Raw genomic sequence first — 21,358 nt, forward strand, 5'->3', positions numbered from 1 at the left:
TAAAAGTATATCAGCAGAAATATAACCATATACTAGAAGAGATCTTCACTTGAGATACTGCTGTGGTTTCAATTCAAAGGCATAAATAGCTCCATACTTTAAGAAACAGTGGTAACAGGCACCAGAAATTTTTGGTTGGGTTTGTTTATTTTTTTGTTTCAGAAGTATTGAACTATGCCTTTTTTTTTTATTTTTTTCTCCTCACTGGAATGAATAAGTAGTTAAGTAAAAATAATAGAAGACAGAGTGACACATAAGTCAAATCTAGTCTTTTGGCACTTTTTTCTGTCCAGTATCCATATATGTCCTCCTTCCATAGGATGCTCAGTGTGGAGAGGGAACACGAGTGAGGAACATTTCCTGTGTGGTTTATGATGGATCCCTTGAAGATGTTGGTAAAGTAGTAGATGAGGAATTCTGTGGAGAAATAGAGCCTATTATAGACGGTGATAAGAAGGTGATACTTGAGGAAACCTGCACTGTCCCTTGTCCAGGTAACAAAGCCATTCAAATAAATGTTGCTTTTCAAGATTGGTTGGGTGTCGTTACAGTTATTAGTGCCTAGCATTGGCCACAGGCAATTAAATCTTTTCATGTGCTTTACTGATTGGATTCATCCATCAAATGGCCTATAGAGTTACTTTCCAGGAGTGGCTTCATGACAATAAATCAATTAGAAAAATACCACGTTTTAAATTTTATAAAAGATGTCTCAGTCATAGATTGTACCTAAGAAGAATATATTTTTTCACAAAATGTTTTTAAATAAAAACTGTATTTAACTCTGTAGAGTGTTGATTTGCAGCAAAATATTTGTTTTAAGTGCTTAGATCACCTAACAGCTTTACTAATACTTTTACCAGTGACTAAGAACTTGATGCGTTTTATGGGTGTCTAAGGAAGCTAAGATAAGGGGTCTTATTTTTTTCTTTGAAGGGTCTATTCCAAATGAAGCTATTGTTTTGATCTCTGAGAAAACATGAGTGCCTCTCAGCTGTTTAACTCTCTGGATGAGACATGCACTATCATTGACTTTGTGAACTGAATCCAAAGGAGCTGTTATGAATTATCAGGTCCATGATCCTCCTACTGAACAGTATTAAGAGCACGTAACAGCTGTTTAATTTTGTAGTAAACCCCCTCCAGTTCATTTCAAACACTTACTTGTAGAATCTGAAGTATGTTACTGTTGTTCAGTAATCATTAGTGATGTATCTTCAGAAGTGATTAATTCCTTCAGTTCTAATGTAGCTATCATTTCATACCAATACCCTATTTTCATTCTCTTGAAATTCTCCTCCTTCTCAGTTTTTTTTTCCAGTTCATTTCAGATTAGACTGAAAGCAAAGTTGTCTCAATAAATAGAAATTAATCAAAAATGGAGAGGCTTCCATCAGTGCTTTGTACATAGCATTCCAAATGCATGATTTTCACATATTTTACTTCTTAAATAAAAATTGGAAGAATATTAAGCTTGTAGTTATGTTTTCATATTAGTCAAATTTAAAAAAAATAGCTGCTTACTGCTTGCTTTTAAAATTTTGCTGAGCAGGAACATATTCTTCCCCAATCTCATATTTAGCCAGCAAGAATAACTGCCCTGTGGGGATGTGCTAATGATACGCTCCAGCTAATGTTTCCAAAAATCACTACTTGTTTTCCTATTATGTGTATACCAGTTCGTCAATTATTCATTTCTTCGCATGCTTTCCTAACGTTGGCAAATAAAATTCCTTCATTAATCAGGCATCTGGTCAACACAGTGCTGATTATATCTGCCATCAGTATAATGCAAGGTAGCATGAATTTTTAATAGCTTTTTCACTGAAATAATGAGAACTAAGAGGTTTATTTATGAGTCTGTGCATAGTCTAGTCCAATTTTTGACTGCAGTTTTAAAAAAATGATTCCTTTGTGTTGTGCCTCAGATCTTCCTTAAATGTTCTTTAGCTGTTCATGCTAATTAGTATAATTTTATTTTTCGGTTTTACACTATAACATTCTAAAAACCTCTATTATCGTAACATGAAATAGCCAAAGCAGACATTTTAATCATGTTCCCATTTCCCTTTCTTGCAAAGAATGTTCCAGCAGTTGCTTCTACATCTGTTGAGAGAAATTCTGCATGAGAATAAGCAACAATTAATCTTTTTAATACCAGAAAATGTTTTCTCTTTCTAAGATCAAAGAAGAATTGCAAGAGAATGATATATAAATTTAGCATAGGGCATACAATACCTTAAAATTTACAAAAAATCAGATATTGAGTGGAGCATTGTTTAAAAATTCAAAAAGAGAGTGATCCTATGGGAATGCTACAGGAAACTACCCTGCTTTAGAACAAATAGGCCTTTGTGTAATCTTTTTTTTACTATTTTCTATGAAACAGATATTCGAAGAGTGTCAAAATATTATCTTCACTTAAGTATAAGTCAAATTTAAAAATAGTAATGAAAGGAACTAAAAAGAAGGAAAATTAAGAAACCGGATTTGGGCATTTTTTTTCTAAGACGTATTCAGTGCTAAGAACTCTTCACATACAATGATCATTCATCTTATAAAAATTGCTCTTTGACAGGGGACTGTTACTTGAGAGAATGGTCAGAATGGAGCCTTTGCCAGCTCACCTGTGTTAATGGTGAGGATCTCGGCTTTGGGGGAATACAAGTCCGATCTCGAGCAGTGATCATTCAGGAATTAGAGAATCAACATCTCTGTCCAGAACAGGCTTTAGAAACAAGACCATGCAACGGTAAGTAAAAAAATATACGTAAGGCCTCCTCCTGTAAGAAAAAACCCACAGAACAACAATAATTTTGTTTTCTTTCTGTTTATAGTTCACAAATTTAGGCAAGTGCAGATTTGATAACTATCATATGTTACCACTTTAAAATTATTATTTTTTAATAATTACATTTCTTTTTATGATATGGGACAAAGAGTTGCCTTATCTACTTAATAACATTTTAAAAAGAAATCTTTAAGTTTTGATGCATAACGAAATTTAGATTTCTCTTTACCCTTTGAATTGGTAATTGCATGCTTACCAGTGGTAGTGGACAAAGTATCTAAGAAAAGTAGTTACTTGTACAGAAATTTCTTGTCCATTCAGAGGTCAGATCAGGCAAAAAGGAATTAGGACTTCATGATTCATCCCAGGTTGAGACATGAAGCCAGGTGCAGCCCTGGCCACTTCACCAAGCACTGGAACATTGACTGAAGCTCAGTGTTACCAAGAAAAAAACCTGACTCCTAAATGAGTTTTGCACAGCACATGGGCCACAACCATTATGAGGTTATAGGAAACACTTCTTTTACCCGTTAAGTACAATCAGAGTTACTCAAAAAGCAGAGTGTACAGCCTTTATAATTAGTGTCCAGGACACATCTGGTCTATTCTCTGTGTGTCCAGTAAGTGCAGGAGATGCTGGAGCTTCCATGTATGCAGTGCAGTCTTCTAAGTTGCTGGATGAAGGAGGAAGACCCTACTTAGCTGTTCAAGCTGTTAACTATAATGAGTGTGGTCACAGAATGAGAATGATCTACTGATGAAGTGTAGTTGCTAACAGTGGTAGCCTAAGATCTCGTCATCAAATTTCTTGAAAAACAAATTTTCTCTCTGTAGATGGCCAGTGTTATGAATACAAGTGGATGGCTAGCCCATGGAAGGGATCCTCTCGGACCGTGTGGTGCCAAAGGTCAGATGGTTTAAACGTCACAGGTAACTACTCTTTTTATACACACAGAAAAAGCCTGGAAAACAGGTGGATAATGTGGTTTTCCAATAAAATGAAAAAAAAAGAAAAAAAATCTGCTAAAACCCTTCCTGATGTCAGAATTGACATGTTGATTTGAATCATCATCTTTTTGCATATAAAAGATGTGGTTTCTTTTCCAGAATTATGCAGCAAGTAATGCTAAAAGTAAATATAAATATTATCTTCTGTAGTGGGCCTGAAATATTTTACATTATATATGGTTGTTTGTTTTTTTTTACCATAGGCATCTTTGCACTTCTAAATTTAGGGTTTTAGATTTTTAGCCCTACAACAAATATAACTGTTATGTATTAAAGGTCATTTCAGTGCCTATACAAAAGCAGAGAAAATTGCAAACTTTATAATGTCATCCATATATGATACATCTTAAAATTACAAAATATCAAATTTTAATAAATGTGCTGATATAAGTTTATTTCTTTACTTTAACACCATAAATCTATATCAGGATACTTCAGTGGACAGCTACGGGATGTAATGAATTTTTTTGCAAACCAAAGCATAAAAAACATGAATTAGAGAATAACTGAGGTCTCAGAAGAAAATCTTCATATCTGTCTATTTATATGGATTATTGTTTTTCAGAAATAGGGATTCATTTAAGCTAAGAGTTATGCATTTGTTTTATAAATAGTTTTTGTATCATCTCAGATGATAGTAAAAGAATCCCAGAGATTATAAACACATCCTCAATGCCAGCCACTGCCAGGTCAGTCACAGGAGGGGAGCTGTTATTCATGGACTGCCAATACAATACTTCTTGATGTTGGAATCCACCACTACTGTTTATTGTAACAGTAGAAATAAAATATCTGTATTAGCTTTACAAGGTGTTGAAATAATAGTTCAAAGTTTCTTGCAAATATTACCTTATGCTGTTAGACTATTAAAACACATCGTGTTCACAGCAAAGGCAACAAGGCATTATTTGTGCATCTTGATTCCTTCCTGCTTAGCTAAGATGCTTGTATGGTAAGTTAAACTCTTAAGTAAGAATTGTTATTGAGATTAATATAGGATATTATCTATGAAAGGTCCTCTAGGATTTCAAAATAAATAGCATATTGGAGATTATGGCTCTGAGATGTTAAAATCAGAATGTATTCATAAATCACAGTCACATGAAGATAATAATTTGTTCTGATGTGACTGAATATGGCCATGAGATAAATTCTAGGAAAGACAAATGTATGAATATGTGTTGTTGGCAGATTTTTCATAGTGGGACCTCCTAGGTTGACAAACCTCAGACCTGTACTGTATAACGTCTTTCAAAGACATTGGAAGACATTTTTGTTTGTATGTGGCCCTAAAGCTGTGGTAACTTTCTGGTTTGAAATGAAGAATAGTGGAAAATTCCAGAACATGCAATCACCAGTCTCTGTGCAATGCAAAACTCTATTTTTCATATGTTTCTGATTGTTTTCAGACACAGCACTTAAGTATAAGTTCTGTGAGAATTTCTCTACATTAAATATACAGTAGTGAACCAGATTTTAATTTACAATTGTACATTTTTTGAAAGTATTTTGTATAAACTACAGTATTTAAGAGCTCAAACATGATTGATTTAAATGGAGATTACCTACTGTAATCTAGAATCAACCCATATCTCTGATGACTGTGTTTCTTGTCTGCCTTATTGCTGCACATTTGGCTCTAACATAATACATTTTAATTCAGACATTATCAAAGAATTAATTTGAGTCCTGTTGGTATTTTAAGGTCTTTATCTATTTTCTTACTTGCATAATATTGTTGTACTGAATAGCTCTTTTTTACTTGAAGGTGTTATTTCCCATGGGCGATTTCCTTCTGCAGCTTCCTTGGATGACTGATATTTTATTGCATAGATTCCCACAGGCATGTGATTTGTATGCTAGGATGTATGATTTTCTTTTCTGGGGATGGGGAAAACTTAGGGTAACCAGCAGGGTTTTCATTGTTCTTCATCGGTCATCCTGTTAACACTTGGATCTATATAACCACATCTAACTGCATCTGCTATGGTTGTGACCAACCTCAGCTATCAGGATTTCATTATCATATCACACCAGTATAAAAATATTACTAATGCGAGAGATGAAAGATAAGTTGTCCTGTAGCAGTATAAATTTTAAACTACATGATGCATATCCCTCTTCTGTAAGCCAAAAGGAAACACAGGTAAATTCAGACTGTTTCTAAACGTATTTTAAAGACATTCTGGCTGAAATGATAGTGAAAGCCTGATTGTGTGTATTGGTCCCTAACAATAACTGCACTGTACATAAAGTTACAGAAATGAGAACTAGATCTGTATAAAAAGGAAAAAGACTGAAACCCACTATATTATCAGTATTGTAACATTCAGTACATCCTTTACTGATAATACTGCTTTCCTTTCAAAAAAATCTTACACTAACATGAAGCCTCACTTCATGAAGACAAAGCTATAGCATGTGTAAAAGTGACCACTGAGGAGCAGCAGAAAACAGGTATCCTTTCATAAACAGGATGAGTAAATTGTTTTCAGTTTAACAGGCAAAGACATAAATTAAAAATATGCTTTTATGTCTATTTTGGCCAAAGTTTTAATATGAGAGTCATAAGGAAGGCCCTAGAGAGCCAAATCTATTCCCTTGAGCATTTAAAGCTGTTTTAAATCATTTAAACTGTTTTTTGAGCAATCCACCAAAGGAACAAAGCAGAAAGCAGAAGGCTCCATTGCCAATTAATAGTTCTCTAAAATACACATGAAATCAAATACATTTGCTGTATCCTTTTACTCTACCTATAAGAAAATACTTGATACCAATTACCCTTCACCTTGGAACAAGAGAAGGACTCTCAAATTCAAATCAGCAAAAAAATTGACATCCATTATATACTGCAGCAAGTAATGACATCAGTAATTTCATCAGTGGTGAGGTATTACCATGTCAAAATATGATTTTCTGTCCTACAGGGGGCTGTTTAGTGATGCGCCAACCAGATGCTGACAGGTCATGTAACCCACCGTGCAGCCATCCCCACGCTTACTGCAGTGAGGTATGTGCTACTGCATTGGAGCATAAAACACCCCTGTGAGGGCTTCCCACACATCTTTCTGCATTACAAAGATTGTGCCAACAAAAAGTATTTTTGGAGATTTTACTAGTTATTGATTTGTTAAAATCAACCTCACACCATTTTCAATCTTTCAGTTAAATGTTAAATACTCTCTGTTGATATGGTATGAACTTGCGTAAAAATATACGAAGAGGTACTCTCCAGGCTAGCACTCATCAAAAGAGTCTTCTCTTCCAGTCATCCTTTTTGTTATGCTTTGTAGCTCACAGAAAACTTTATTTTTCTGCTACACAGTGTAAAACACTTGTTCCCTACAGACTAGAACATGCAGTTGTGAAGATGGATACACTGAAGTTATGTCCTCCGATGGCACACTCGAACAGTGCACTCTCATCCCAGTGGTGGTGATCCCCACCATGGAGGACAAAAAGGGAGATGTGAAAACCAGTCGAGCTGTGAATCCCACCCAGCCCTCCAGTAACCAGTCAGGACGAGGAAGGACCTGGTTTCTACAGCCTTTTGGGCCAGGTGAAGTCTTGCAATGAGCAGTTCTTAGTTCTAAGTACTGCTTCAGGGTCTGGCATTTATATTTTTGTGATGCCAAGGAAGAAAAAAAAAACCCCTCAAGTGTTCATTTAAGAAGGCAGGAATCTGCTCTGACTGAAAACAAAGGGAGATAAGTAAACCCCTAGCCTTCTCACTACTCCATCAATATATTTAATGAAATCTTATATTGCAGAAGTTTTCCTTTTAATCCCTTATACCTGTTAAAATTCACAAAAGCTATTTGAAATGTGACTTTAGAAGCAAGTTGGCTGCAAAGATGCAAGCCAGGATGTTAAATTAAGGTGTCTTAACAAACAATGCTGTTGACAGAGGAATGAAAAGGTAGATCTGGTGACTGCAAAGGGTAAAGGCTGCTTGAAATCCGCAGCCATAGGATAAATTGTAGGAAAATAATCCATATAGATACAGTAATGCTTTTCTACCATATCCATATTTAAGCTAATTCATTTTAGTCAAAATCTAACCATATTATTGACATTTAACATAGATATGCTTGAAGTCTCTGTAGGCGGTATTTGCTTTTATAATGGACCATGCTCGTAAGAGCTGAGCAAGGACTTATGTGCAAGAGTGGCATGAAATATAAGTCAGTTATTTCATAAAAAATACTTTGTATAGTCTATCATGTAATCACATATCAGTAAATATTTCTTAATGCTATTAAGTATTGAGATAAATAAAACTTTAATTAACAAAATACTTTCACATAAAGATATATGTTGCTTGTCCAAAATGTTATTTATATGGAAGAGAGAAATTGGTTATCATCTTAAGTGTTTTTTAAATCACATAGAGCTAAATAATCTAACACACTTATGTCTTAAAATGTTCATTTCTTTCTAAAGGTTTTTGAATGTTTTTAATCTCAGAATTGAAACCACTATCTTTACATGCATAATCTATAAAATGTTGCAAATTGAGAATTATTGCAATACTTGTAATAAGCAGATTAAATAACATTCAGGTTAGAAGTTAGAAATACTTATGTTAGATCCCATTAGTCCTGCTAGCATTTACTGTTATTTGTACTATGATACATATTTGATACCTGCAATAAAATGGTCTTTAGTCCAAGTACTTTAATCAACAATAAAAAAATAAAAAGAAAATTAAACTTTTCTGGTCCTCCTTTAAAAAACAGCATCTTAACAAATATGTTATGATTTACTCATTCTAGCTGACTGCACCTGAAAAGGCCAGAGGGTGGGCTGTAGAAGCCAGATTGGCAACAATAACCAAATATCAGAGAGTTGCCTTAAACTGTTTAGGAATTTGGATGCTCATGTGAGCTCAGGCATGGGTTTGGAGCAAAGTCTAGTTGAGAGATTTCATGAAAACTCACCAATTTTTCTGTAATTCAAGTTAGGAAGGAGACAAAGCTCAGTTCAGATAATCCCAACCATATTCAATAGAACTAATCCTTTATGCAGTGAAGGTATGAGCAAATTTGAAAGAAAGTGAACATTTTGCACTTCAGATGAGATTTACGCTGGATCATTTTAATTTCAGGATTGGATATCTATTGGAAAGGTTTTCATTTACTCTGGCATGATTATTCCTTTCCTTACAGTTTCTAAGTCTAAATTTAAAATAGTTCTTTCACTGTCTTCAACCAATTTTATTGCAGTTTCAGAAAGGAAAGTATTAAAACTATCCTCTTCAGTTATCTGTGCTGATGTATTACCACTAACAGATGAGTTTGAGATGCCAATTCCCTTGTATACTTAGAAATAATCTGTCCAGAGGGAATTCAGAAAGCCTGAGTTAGATGTCAGTAGTTGCATAATAGGAATGACCTCATTAACAGAGTTCCTTACTTTGACAAAACTAAATAAGACAAGATATTTCCAGTCTTTTTTTCAAGATGTTACTATTTTAAAACAAGTCAACCCAAAACAACCTGAAAAACCTTAAATTTACCAATGGAAATAAGGTAAGGAGAGAACAAACTAACCTATTTAGCAGTACTGAAGTCTGAATTCCTCTCATTGATATTATATCATAGAGTATGTCAGGTCAAATATCCCCAGATCTTCATTCGCGAAGCCTAGCCATGATGATGTCAGGTCAAATCTACTGTTTAATTTATCAGTTAATTTCAGTTACATCAGTTATAATGTTTTTTAGGTTAATTAACGTAGCAAAGGTAAAATGTTTTGATATTGATTAGTCTTGAACAACTTATCCACATGACTGCAAGGTTTTGCATTGCTAGAGACCAGAAAGCTTAACTGCAGAGCAGTAGAAAGCACTACTGTGTGCTGGAGAAACTCCATCTGACTAATTTTTATTATTACATTGCAGAAATATAAACTGCATTGATGATGTCTCTTTGTTCTAGAGAGATATCAGGAAGCAGTAAGGGTTTGGTCTGAAAAATTTGATCTATGTTTGCTTACATTGAAAATATACACAACTTCATGAAATAAAACTTTTGCCATTTGTAAATGAAATAATTCAGATTTATAATGGATTTTTTTTATTGTCAAGGAAATGTAACAAAGCTAGCTAACATCCTGGAAAGCAATGTTTTCAAAAAGTCATGTAGAAATTTGAAAAATGAGTCATATAAAAGTAATGAGTCAAAGAGCATGCCCGTACTTTTAGTTCTGACATGCTCATTTGGGGTCAGAGCAAAACCCCACAGACAAGGTCACATCATTTTTCCTGGTAGAATTGGGTGCTTCTAGGATCGAGGCAAGAAGGAGACTGTTATGTGTACCTCAGCCTGCAAGAATGTCATGTCCAAAATACAAATTGCACAGGCTGCACATAAATACAGTCCTCATTAACAACAGACAGTTGTTCTATCTATGAGCATGGATTGTCTTTTTTAGTATACTTTTAGTCTGTGAGAAGTAGTTTTATAATAACAAAACTTGCATTTGGTGGGAAAAGATATTAAAAAAATATTACTTTATGCTGTAGTGAAAGTTGTGTATGTACAGTTAAGGTATGGATGAGATAAAGCATGCTGGGATTATTTAAAAACATAAAAGTAAATAGAAACAGGAGTAAAAATAACAGGCAGATTGATTTACTGGAGCTAGAATGGAAAGTGATGCTAACAGCCTATATGAGCCCTGGGTTGATGGACTGCCCTGCAATGATACTGAGGGATTGCTCACTACCAGCAGGCCCTGGGGCTGAGTTTCTGGATATCTCACCTGCTGCCTCTGTCCCACATCTCAACTACATTTGAATTATCCAGACTGGTTGAAAAGCAGAGCACAAGTGCAGAGAGAAGTCATTGCTCACTTATTTAACAGCATTTACTCTTATTAATCTGTAATTTTTAGTGAATACATTCATTTTGAATTATTAAAGTATTTCTATGCTATATCAGAACTAATAATTCAACAACACTAACTCAAACACTACTGACTAACATTCATTCCTTTTAGATGGGAGGCTGAAGACCTGGGTTTATGGTGTAGCTGCTGGTGCATTTGTTTTACTCATCTTTATTGTTTCTATGATCTATCTAGCCTGGTGAGTTCTTTAATTATTTATAAACAAACAGTCCCACACAGACTGTAATGCAAGTGTTTACATCTGCTGCTGTAGGAACTGCAGTGTTTAATTTTCCATGTCCTTTTGTTCAGACTCAGGTTAGTAAATTCTGGTTTTACTCTAGTTGATGGATAATCAGATGCTCTCCTGAGGTTAGAAGAACTTACAAATAAGGGGTAGCTTAGTGTACATTTTACTTTTTCTCAGTTTATCTCTGTTACAGTGTCCATAATAATTTTATTTTGTCTGTATCTCAAAATGGAAAGAGAATAGCAAGAAGGAAATCTAGTAATCAGGCAAGTCAGATTTTATATTTGACAGGACATAGAGATACACAACCAAAAAAGTCTGAAAATTTTCTTGTCTTTTTCATACATGAAATGATATTTTTTTTAACAAGTCACCTTTGCAAATGTGCTCCCTGAAGTTTTCTAGGTCTTTTTTGGAATTTCTGATCCAAATGATTGTGCAGGTAAAAGGTGAGGGAAGTGTGGTCATATACATCAGGCTGTACTGCATTAGTAGGCATTTGGGCATTTAGGGTGCTTCTGGGTTTGTTTGCTTTTTAGTAGTAATCTGTGGCCACTGCAAGCCACTGTAACAACTGGCTTGATATAAAAGTTTCACATTTGGGCAGCCTAAGTGACATAGCTGAGATAAGATTTTGGACAAGACTGAGCATGCACAGGCCTGCTATAAAGAAATGCTTATATTACACTTTAAAAGAAGACAAGTACTAAAGCATGCATAAACATTCATTTTCCTTTGGCCTGGTAATTTTTTAAAACTATATCAAAAGGGTTGGAAATACTGCTGAATTATAATCTAATTCAAGGCTGGACAAGGAATGTTATGGCTAACAGCCATATTCCTGCTATTTATGATCAGTTTGATTATAATATCTAGAATCAACTCTAGTCATTCCAGCAAGTATAATGAGATAAAACCAATCAAAAGATGGAACTTTCCTGTGGAAACCCTTGATCTGTTGAGAGAGGTTTAAGATGTGAATAGCGTAATTTAAAAGAACCTGATTGCAGCTTTGATATATGACCAAATGTTGCATGGCAGGCTCTGAGTTCTTCTGAAAACTGACTGATGTTGCAGAAGTACCTGCCAAGAATTTTATCAAGTCACATCAGCGCCATAACAGCTTCTTTCTGTACAACTGAGATATTGCTTTGGTTTGATAAAGAGATAATTAGAGATCCAAGTGAAGCTTTTAAACTTACAGCTTTTATAAATGAACAACTGAATGCATTATCAGCATGCTCATCTTTTGTTTATGACTGAAGTCCGTCTTTGTATGTTATTAGTTGCTTGTTCTATTTACAAATTATCTTATTGTTTCAGCAAAAAGCCAAAGAAGCCCCAGAGAAGGCAGAACAACCGACTGAAACCTTTAACCTTGGCTTATGATGGAGATGCAGATATGTAAAATATAACTTCTCATGGTGACAAATGGAGTCCAAATTATTGGATTGAAATAAGAAGGTGTCCAAAGCCACAGGGATTTTCTATGGAGTGGATTAAGTGTTTTGACTCTTTCTTTTTTTTGTAATTGCACCATAGATAAAGAAGGATGGATTTCATAATGCCTATGGATATTCAAGGTATTATTGCTTTACTTTAGACCATCAGCACTGAGAAATGTGGCAGAATCAAGTTAATAGACACTGCAGTTGGAGATCTCTGGTGTTTCCTCAATCTCAGAAACTATAAGCACCACTTCTGTCTCCAGAAGACTGTAGCTGGCATAGTATTGAAAGTTGGAAGCCCTTGCATCATTAACCAAGTATAATCAGTACGCATGAAGAGTTTGTACCAAGCTGTCTATGACTCTTTATATTCAAGCATAACATATATACTCAGTTGAACCATATGTATTACTCTATCTGATTATATACTTGTTAAAGAGCATTTTAGTGCTTAGTACAGTATTAACTTTTAACTGGGATCAACCCACTGAGCAAGCTCAAGAGTTTGCCAGTTGATGATAACTTGTGTTAACCTGCATTTCAGAGGGCAATGACTCACTTGCAAAATTCTGTCCTGTTACCACTCCAAAGTATAAAGGCCTCATGTGTACATCCAGAAAGGAGGCATTCTCAGATTTAATATTTTCTAGTGGTTGCTGTCTGGAAAAAGAATACCTGTTGTAAATGTTACAATACGTTTCTACTTTCTCTAACTCAAACTGTTGCCTGCATCTTTTTTGCTACATGTAAGGCAAATTTTTGCACTATATTAGTGCAGCATGATATGCACTTAACTAGTATTGCCATAGAAACTGCCTCTTTTCAGAAAGGATAATGATGTATCTTGTGCAAGGAGTGTCAAGTAGACAGGTCTTGAATCCTGAAGAGAGTAGTGTTCGGTTTGGACTGTGACTGGATGGAATTGGCTAACGACGTGTACTGTACACACCGTTCCTCATCACAGCAGCCATTTGTAGTCTACATCATGGCAGTAATACAAGTGTCTAGTTTCTTGCCCCATCTACCTATACTGGTATAGATTGTCCTGCTGGTTTCTAATTGTACTTTGAAGGCTGTTTATGACTAGATTTTTTATATTTGTTAACTTTGCTAGAAAAAGAAGAAAAGAAAAAGAAAAGTGGTTGCCCTGTAATCCTGAGTGACATACTTCTTGTCTAAAAAGCTGTTCTGATTGTTCAACTGAAATAAAATGGTTTTGCTTTTCTTTCCTTTTGCTAGTGAAAGCTTTTTCACTGTTGCTGACAGTGAAATACTCAGAGCCCTTTCATCTTTTCTAATTAGGATAATTGGATAGACTCTTTTAATTAGTTAAATTCTTGAGTGTACTGGCAAGTAAACAATAAGATCAATAGTTCTGCCATTTTAATACTTATGAATTTAAAAAAAAATCTGGCAGTATGAAAACTGACTGTTAACTTCTTCCATGCTTATGGCTTTTCAGTGTTACTGCTTCCAACATGAAGGTCATTGACTTGTATCTACATGCCTCTTACGGATGTGATCCATGACCTGAGAAGGGTTATTCTCCTCAAATGGCTTCTATGTGTAGCCTGAACATACAAGTGACTGTGCCACTAGTAAGCAATAGAAAACTCTATCAGGCAACCTCTCAAAAATAATTCTTATATAAAGTTCAATATTAGGTTCTCAGGTCTTTTTTATAACCTAAACCACTTCTGCCTACTTATCATGCTATTTACTCAAGAAGCACTGGGTTTTGCACACTGAATAAAACTGTAGCTTTGCAAACTTTGGCTCAGATCAACAGAAATCAATGGCAAGATTCTCATGGACATCAATAGGTAACATCAGTCCTTAAAAATACACACTTTTTTTTCATGTAGAATAATTTCTGGAACCAACGAGCATTTTGTGGATGTTCAAGAGAGATTATGGTCCTACTTTAACTTAGCTAACGTATTACCAGTGTGGCATTACTGAATCAAGAAAATTACCTCCCTCCCACTATGTAAGTATTCCCCAAATGGGAAGGATGAGCAGAGGAACAATAGTAACAATCGTTGTTACAGGTTTAATTTCTCATTTTATACCTTGATCCAGGCACAGAGGATGAAGTTCCATGGCCCCCTGCCACAGCAGTGGTTCACTCATATAGGTATTTCAGGACTGGGGGCTTCACTCTTACATCACTTTGTAAAGATCCATAGGAAAAATACAAATCTTGATGATTTTAATTACCTTGGCGTTCTTAAGTAGAAAACAAGAAAAACCTGGTTGATTCCTCTGTTGTCAGACATACATGGAAAAGTTATGAAGTTTTAAAGAACGATAACTACATGTGGAGAAATAAAGTTTAATAATGTTTTCTGTACTTTTAAAAGTCTGATTCTGTGTCATCAAATTGTTTTGGACCAACAGGGCATTGAGGGAACAGGGTTTCTTTCATTGACAATGAGTCATCTTTATTTATTATACAGGCTGGTCTTAGCAGGAGCTGTTGCCTAGTTCTTGCCTTGAAGAGTTTTATGTCCTAAATCTAAGCATTTAAAAACTTGAAATTAAAGGTATGACATCTCCTTTTTCTTACCATATAAAATGGACAAACAAAGAAAGAGATAGGAGGGTTTTTTAAGTATGTTTGGCCTTTGCAATCCATGTGAGTATTTTAGTATGCGTTACATTTTGTATCTGATCAGTGAATATCTGGTGCGCATCTGCATCATACTAGTGCTGCATTTAAAATCTAGAGTGCATTTTTATTATTATTTTTTCTATGAACAAAGTGCATGGAGATTTGAAGCCAGAATGGCTTCCCTCATTATCAAGAAAAAAATATTAGGCTGTAAGGAGGGCAGAAATTGTATGTAAAGCTAAAAGTTGCTAAGGTGATTAAGCCCTCTAGCATTGAAACAGAAATAAATAATAGGTGAATTATCAGTATAGAATGAAAAGCAATTTGCTTTAAAAATCAGAGTGCTTCTACAAATCCAGTGCCTAAAGCAGCCACTACTGTAGATTATTAGTTTGTGAAAGTAATGTTTCCAGTGATCAAATAAACCATTCAGAAAATAGCAAAGTAGACATTTCCCTGTTGATGTGGTGGTTTGTATTTTCCTTTTTAAAACTGTAGTTTCTAGATTACTGTGTCTGCTTTGAGTCCTGGAGCAGTTCCTTTTTGAAGCTTTGATGCAACTGCACAAGCTTGTTTATATTTGGTATAAAGTATCAATTTTGAAACCCCCTTCCTCCTGTCAAAATGTAATAAAGTTTTTTTTTCCAATATTACAATTTGAAGAGACCAACTTTAAAATTCTATGTGTAAATCACTGTAAAATATACCTTGAATTAAATGGAAATCTGTCTTTTTACCTTTATGTAAATTGTACTCACCCAAAGTTAAGAGTTTATTTTGCCTAATTTAATTTACTTGAATATTTATTTTGTAGAACAAGGAGGCAGCTGTCTGAGGAATGTTTACCTTTTTTTTTGTTAATGTTAATTTGTAAATTGTGTAATGCATTTTTATTTTTTAAATTATGTACATTTCTTTTTTAATGCACAAAATGTTTACGTACAACTACTACTGCAAATTTGTGTATATTGTCACTAAGCTTTATTCAGTTAATACAGATGATGTGAAAATGTAACAAGTCTTACATTTTCATCTGGGTTATTTTTACATAACTGATGTATTGCTGACAATAAATATAAACACAAAATCATTTAATGTCTTTTTTAATAGACGTAGTATATAGTGGGATAGAGTAACAATAAAAGCCAGATCCCTAAAATATGACCACATTTTAAATAGTCTCTTTTTGGTTTTGTTTTGGTTTGGGTTTTTTTAAGGAGTTAGCAAACATATTCTTGTTAAAAACAAGTCTTTAAAAAGAAAAATAATTGCTGATGCTATAGTAACTGTCAAGTCTGTTGCTACAGTCCTAGTTGACTTAGAAATTTACAAAAGATGTTTAGATAATTGATAAATATCCAATAAATGCAATAAATAATTGATATTTTAAATTTTCTTCCTTAATTGGCATTTTTATATCAGAAAATCCAACCTTTTTGTGAAGAATAAGAGGTGGATCAAGATCACACTAAAAGACATCACTTCAGTGAAGCTGAGTCTGTCACTGTCCCTATACAAAAAGAAAAAGAGTCACTTTGCACTTTTTTCTGTAACTGCTCATATTCTATCTCTGTGCTTTCCAAAATTCAATTTTTTTCATGTCCAGTTCTGCTGTGTATTTACACACCAAATCACAGGGGATTTGTCCTATTTCAGTAGTTATTACCTCCTCAGTAACTCGTCCAGGCTAACACAATTTTGAGAGCACACAACTGATTTTAGAGGCATTTCAGGATTTTCATAAGTACCTCCTACCCCTGCTTTCTCCTGCAGAAATTCACAATAAAATCAGAGAAGTATTTTTCTTGAGTCCTACCTGCAACTTAATAGAGGAATTTCTTAGATCATTTAAAGTTGTTTAATTCAATATAGGCAGAATTTTAAGAACAGTTAAAAAATGTATTTGAGAGAAGAAAATTAAAATTCTCATTTAAGCTCTGCAGAATAGAATTAGCTGTGATATACTATAGAAGATTATATTTTCTTCACATTCAGTAAAGAAAATGTAGGATTTTGACAATTGGTTGTGAGACTTCAAGAGTAATGGCTTACAGTTTGGGAAAGGTAGTCTTTATTAAAAAAAAAAATTACAAGAGAATATGATTTTCCAGTACAAGTATAATGAAAGGACATAAATTGAGAGGTAAATCAAGAGGCTTAGATAAGCCTTGTAAATATTTTAGCCTTCTAGTTATGTGAAGACCGACAGTAGTAGGTCTAAAAAATTATCCTGTTGAAATGGCAGTGAACTTAAGCAGCCATTCAGGATCTACTTGGTATCCCTATGCACAGTTTGACTACAGAACAGGTGATCTCTGAATATTCTTATTGTTTTCCTAGACACAGTAAAGCTTACTGTCTTTCAAAAAGCAGCTAATGACCAGGCAGATTAACACTTCTTCGGAGGGGGGTGGGGATCATGAATGTGTGTGTGTGTGTGTATCTTAGTCTTTGCTTGCCTGTTCATTTAATTTTCAGCAGAGGGTGCAGGTGTCTAATTTTTCTTACCTTCATTCAGGCACTGTCCCTGGCTGTGGAGAGGTTGGTCCTGTGCGGACATACTGGTAAAGCATCTCTCCATCCTTTTGTAAATGGGCATTTTCTAAGTCCTGCTTAATGGAAAAGTTGGAAGGCTTACTGTGAGGCACCCCTTCAGTGACACTGGGCAGATGCTATTGCTCTTTCTGTTTGCCAATGGCATCTTTGCTCTGGGACAGGACTGAGCCTGATGAGAATACGTCAGCGTCAGGGTGACAGGTTCATAGAATCACAGAATATGCTGAGTTGGAAGCGACCCACAAGGATCATCGAGTCCAACTTAGCCCTGCACAGGACAACCCCAAGAGTCACACCATGTGCCTAAGAACATTGTCCAAATGCTTCTCAAACTCTGTCAGGTTTTTAATGCCAACCTCTGTGTACACACAGGTGGTGGTGCTGGAAGCTGACCCTTCCAGCCTGATGCATTGGCCACTTCTGGTATTGATATTCTGACCAGCCTTGACAAGCTGATGCTGTTCAATACCTAATCCTACTTGTCCTACTTTGGTCAGGTAACAGCCCTGCTGAAAAGGTGGTGGGTGGACAACACACTGAGCATGGCTCAGCTGCAGACTCTGGCAGTGAGGGAGGCAGCTGCACACGGGGCTGCACTGGAGAGAGCTTGAAGGAGGTCATTAGTTCTCCCAACTCTCATAAGGCTCTGCTGGGAGGCCCATGACTGGTTTGGACCCCCTTTTGGGTAAGGGAAAAAGTCCTTTGATTTGTCACTATGGTGAAGGTAAAACTTGGCCACAGGATCATAATCCATGATCATACCTGTTGTTGTTTTCCATACTCAAAGAAATCACATTTCAAAGAGTTCAAGGTTGAACCTATTAAACTATCACTATGCATTTATGTATTAGCAAATCCTGTTGAGGTGGTTTGGAGACCCCGGGGCGGGGGGGAGCCACTCAACCCAGGACACCTGTCTTTCTATAGAAAGTAAGATTTGGTACTTGTCCATTTATAGATGAGGGTTTAGTGGCTCCCATATGTGTTTTAATTTTTTGTGGGTTGTATTCAGAACCTAGTCCTTATGTTTGTGAGAATTATATTCTGAAACTGAAATTAAAAAATTAATGAGGTTTTGTTTATTTTGAAAAATACTTTTCAGAGTGTCAGTTTTGTTTAGCATACAAAAAAAAAATTCTTACAATTACAGTATTGCATTTGAAAGCAAGTCTAATTGTTTCCTTTCCTTAACAATTATAAAAACAAACTCTCTTTCGTACCTATACATATCAAACTGTGACATAATTCTCATCCTTTTAATTCTATCCACTGCTGCTCATTGAGATGCATATATGGAAATATTAGTTGAGCCCGTGACCAGAATTTAGTTAACAATTCTGTGAATGGATGTTCAGTTTGTTGGCTGTCCAGTACTGACAGGTTATTTTTAATGTGCTGCATAATGAAGTCCTACAAAAACCTCTCTCAGACTAAACTCAAACTTATTTAAACAACCTGCTTCATATAAAAAATATGAAAACTGTCATAGAAAGACAACGGTGACATATTGTGTCTTGCTTTCATACTCTAAACCCAACTCCCTTAATGTCTTTCTTCCTGTGTCCCCATTGTGTCTTGGTGCTTGTCACAAATGCTAGATTTCATCCTTATGTGGAACTTTTCTGATTTGCACTGATTTCTATCATAGCTTTAATTTTCTTTTGATGTGTCTTCTCACTCTTAAGATACAGTTAGACAACAATAGTTACCAGTTGACAGCTTACAAGTATTTGAAGACATGCTGTCAAAAGCAAAAATATGCATATTTAAAATGGCAGTTTTGAGGCTGAAATCATTTTTCCTCTCTTCTTGCAACCAAAGCTGCAGCTTTGTATTTAGAAACCTTGAAGATACCCGATTCTACATATATTAACTATACCATTCTATTACTGTTACTTCACACTTTTCTATACTGTTCCATTGTTATGCTCATTTTGTATATTTGTTAATTTTAATTGTAAAAGCATAGTAAGGAGTCTCTGTTCTGTGTGTACAATTACAGCAGAAAGGAGAAGTCCCTCTTTGAAAACCTGACTGTGATATGACAATAAACAATGATTAACAGAAGCTCAAATTCCCACTATCTATTATTTTTCCAAGAATTCTGTGATGAAAGCTTGGTGGACTAGCTTGGAAATGTTCTCTGTTTGTGAAGTCCCTAAAGAGTAAATCACCACAGGAGTCAACCAAAACCCCTATTCCCATGAGCAGCTCCATGGCAGGAGGTTATTCACGTTTTCTGTTTCTGAGTGTTATTCTAAACACACATAGATGTCTGGCTTTAGTTACTTATTCTAAACACACATGAATGTTCTGGTTTTAGTTACTTTAAGCTATACCAACAACTTAAAATCAGGATGATCTTGAGATATGTTAAAACAGTTTATCAGAGGTGCACAGCATCATACATGTGTTAACACAGAGCTGTGTTCAGGTAGATATTCTGTACTTAGGTCAGAAGAGGCATCTCCATACAGGTATCTTTCAACTTTGGATCTCACTTTTAGTTTTGATATTGCACAAAATGAAAGAAATTCTTATTATTTAATTTGATTTGCACCAACATAATAGAGACTACAACATCCCATGTACTCAGTACTGCAGAGTACCTATCAGCTGCAGGTCTTCTCCTTTTCAACCAGAGAGCTGAACCCACATAACCTGCATCTTCAATCTGATTATTAGTCCCCAGAATATAAACAGTTATTAATAAAGGCCGTGTGACCTACTAGCAAAGAAACAATGTCCCACACAGAGTCTAACTGCCAAGGTAGTCTGACAAATTGGTAGGAAATAAAGTTTCACTGGTTCAGTCTTACCTCTTCTTATAAGAATTATGTTGGTTACTTCCTCACTGCTTTGTTTCTTCAGTCTTCAGAATGCAGGATTCTGTAGCTCCATTTTGTGAGTGGAAATTGGTGACACCAGGTTTCACTTAGCCGAGGAAAGAAAAAAATAATTAGCTGGCAGTTTTGTGACTGCCTGAAGTTGAATTTAATGAACTGCAGCAAAAGCTTTCTGCAACATTAGAACAGCAGCTGGAGCTAAATCCGACATTTCTGCCTTAAATGGCCTCCACTTACTAGTTGATGAGCATAACATTAGTGGCAGTCATTTGTTCAGTTTTACAGGAGTATAAAAGGAAGCTTTGCAACACAAGCAAGAAGTTAATTGTCAGTCTCAAACTGACTCTCAAATCCTATTGCAGAATTGCAGTGGTGAAGAAGCCAGGACAGAAGTCTAATGGCCTCAAAACAGTAAATGGGCTCTTTCAGAAAGGGAAAGCATTATTTACATTAAAAATTGCCATACTCCATATCTGTTAATATATTCTCTTTGAAATGAGGTGGTACTGCAGATGACAAGACTTCCATCTGCCACCTTAGATCAGTGAAATGGCAATACAGTATGTTTCTCCAGAATACTTCGTAGGTCTCATCAAAATGCCTTACCATGACATATTAAAAATTGTCTTTATGTTTAACAATAAGCCATAAAGCTTTCTGCTATTATTTAAGGCTTTATATACCTATAATTACACTATGGATATTATAAGAAAATAATATATGTGATAATAACATTTATTATTACTTGATTTAAATTGTTTCAAACTTTTAAGTTCTACTTCAGCAGTTGTCAATTAGCATGCAAAACATCCTGAGCTATCTCTACATAATTGTATTGAACTATGTATACAAGAAGAATCATAAATGCAACAGGATTAGGATTGTTGGGTTTCTAACAGTAGAATCACAGGACAATTAAATAAAAGTAAAAACCATTAAATTTCTTTTAAAGAG

The 21,358-nt window shown here is 35.1% G+C and overlaps 1 protein-coding gene and 1 long non-coding RNA gene across 4 annotated transcripts in view; one reads left to right on the top strand and one right to left on the bottom strand.

Annotated features, from left to right (window-relative positions):
• Window positions 1–16,092, top strand: part of THSD7A (thrombospondin type 1 domain containing 7A) — a 268,216-nt gene extending 252,124 nt beyond the window's left edge. For 2 of the 3 annotated variants that reach the window (XM_018075615.3, XM_018075616.3), the window contains 7 exons: window positions 320–494; window positions 2,579–2,752; window positions 3,626–3,721; window positions 6,727–6,809; window positions 7,148–7,358; window positions 10,802–10,889; window positions 12,264–16,092. In XM_018075615.3, coding sequence (XP_017931104.1) covers window positions 320–494; window positions 2,579–2,752; window positions 3,626–3,721; window positions 6,727–6,809; window positions 7,148–7,358; window positions 10,802–10,889; window positions 12,264–12,348 — 912 coding nt within the window. In that variant the 3' untranslated portion in view covers window positions 12,349–16,092. The remainder of the gene's footprint in view (window positions 1–319; window positions 495–2,578; window positions 2,753–3,625; window positions 3,722–6,726; window positions 6,810–7,147; window positions 7,359–10,801; window positions 10,890–12,263) is intronic. The other variant, XM_018075617.3, reaches the window with a different exon arrangement.
• LOC115307665 lies at window positions 242–20,492 on the bottom strand. The gene is made up of 3 exons (XR_003916006.1): window positions 20,378–20,492; window positions 17,511–17,611; window positions 242–417 (listed from the first exon to the last, which is right to left on the bottom strand). It is a non-coding gene; the product is annotated as an uncharacterized LOC115307665 (long non-coding RNA).
• Window positions 20,493–21,358: the final 866 nt, after the last annotated feature.

Source organism: Manacus vitellinus, unplaced genomic scaffold, assembly GCF_001715985.3.
Source record: "Manacus vitellinus isolate BGI_N305 unplaced genomic scaffold, ASM171598v3 scaffold_3_pilon, whole genome shotgun sequence".
Taxonomy (NCBI): domain Eukaryota; kingdom Metazoa; phylum Chordata; class Aves; order Passeriformes; family Pipridae; genus Manacus; species Manacus vitellinus.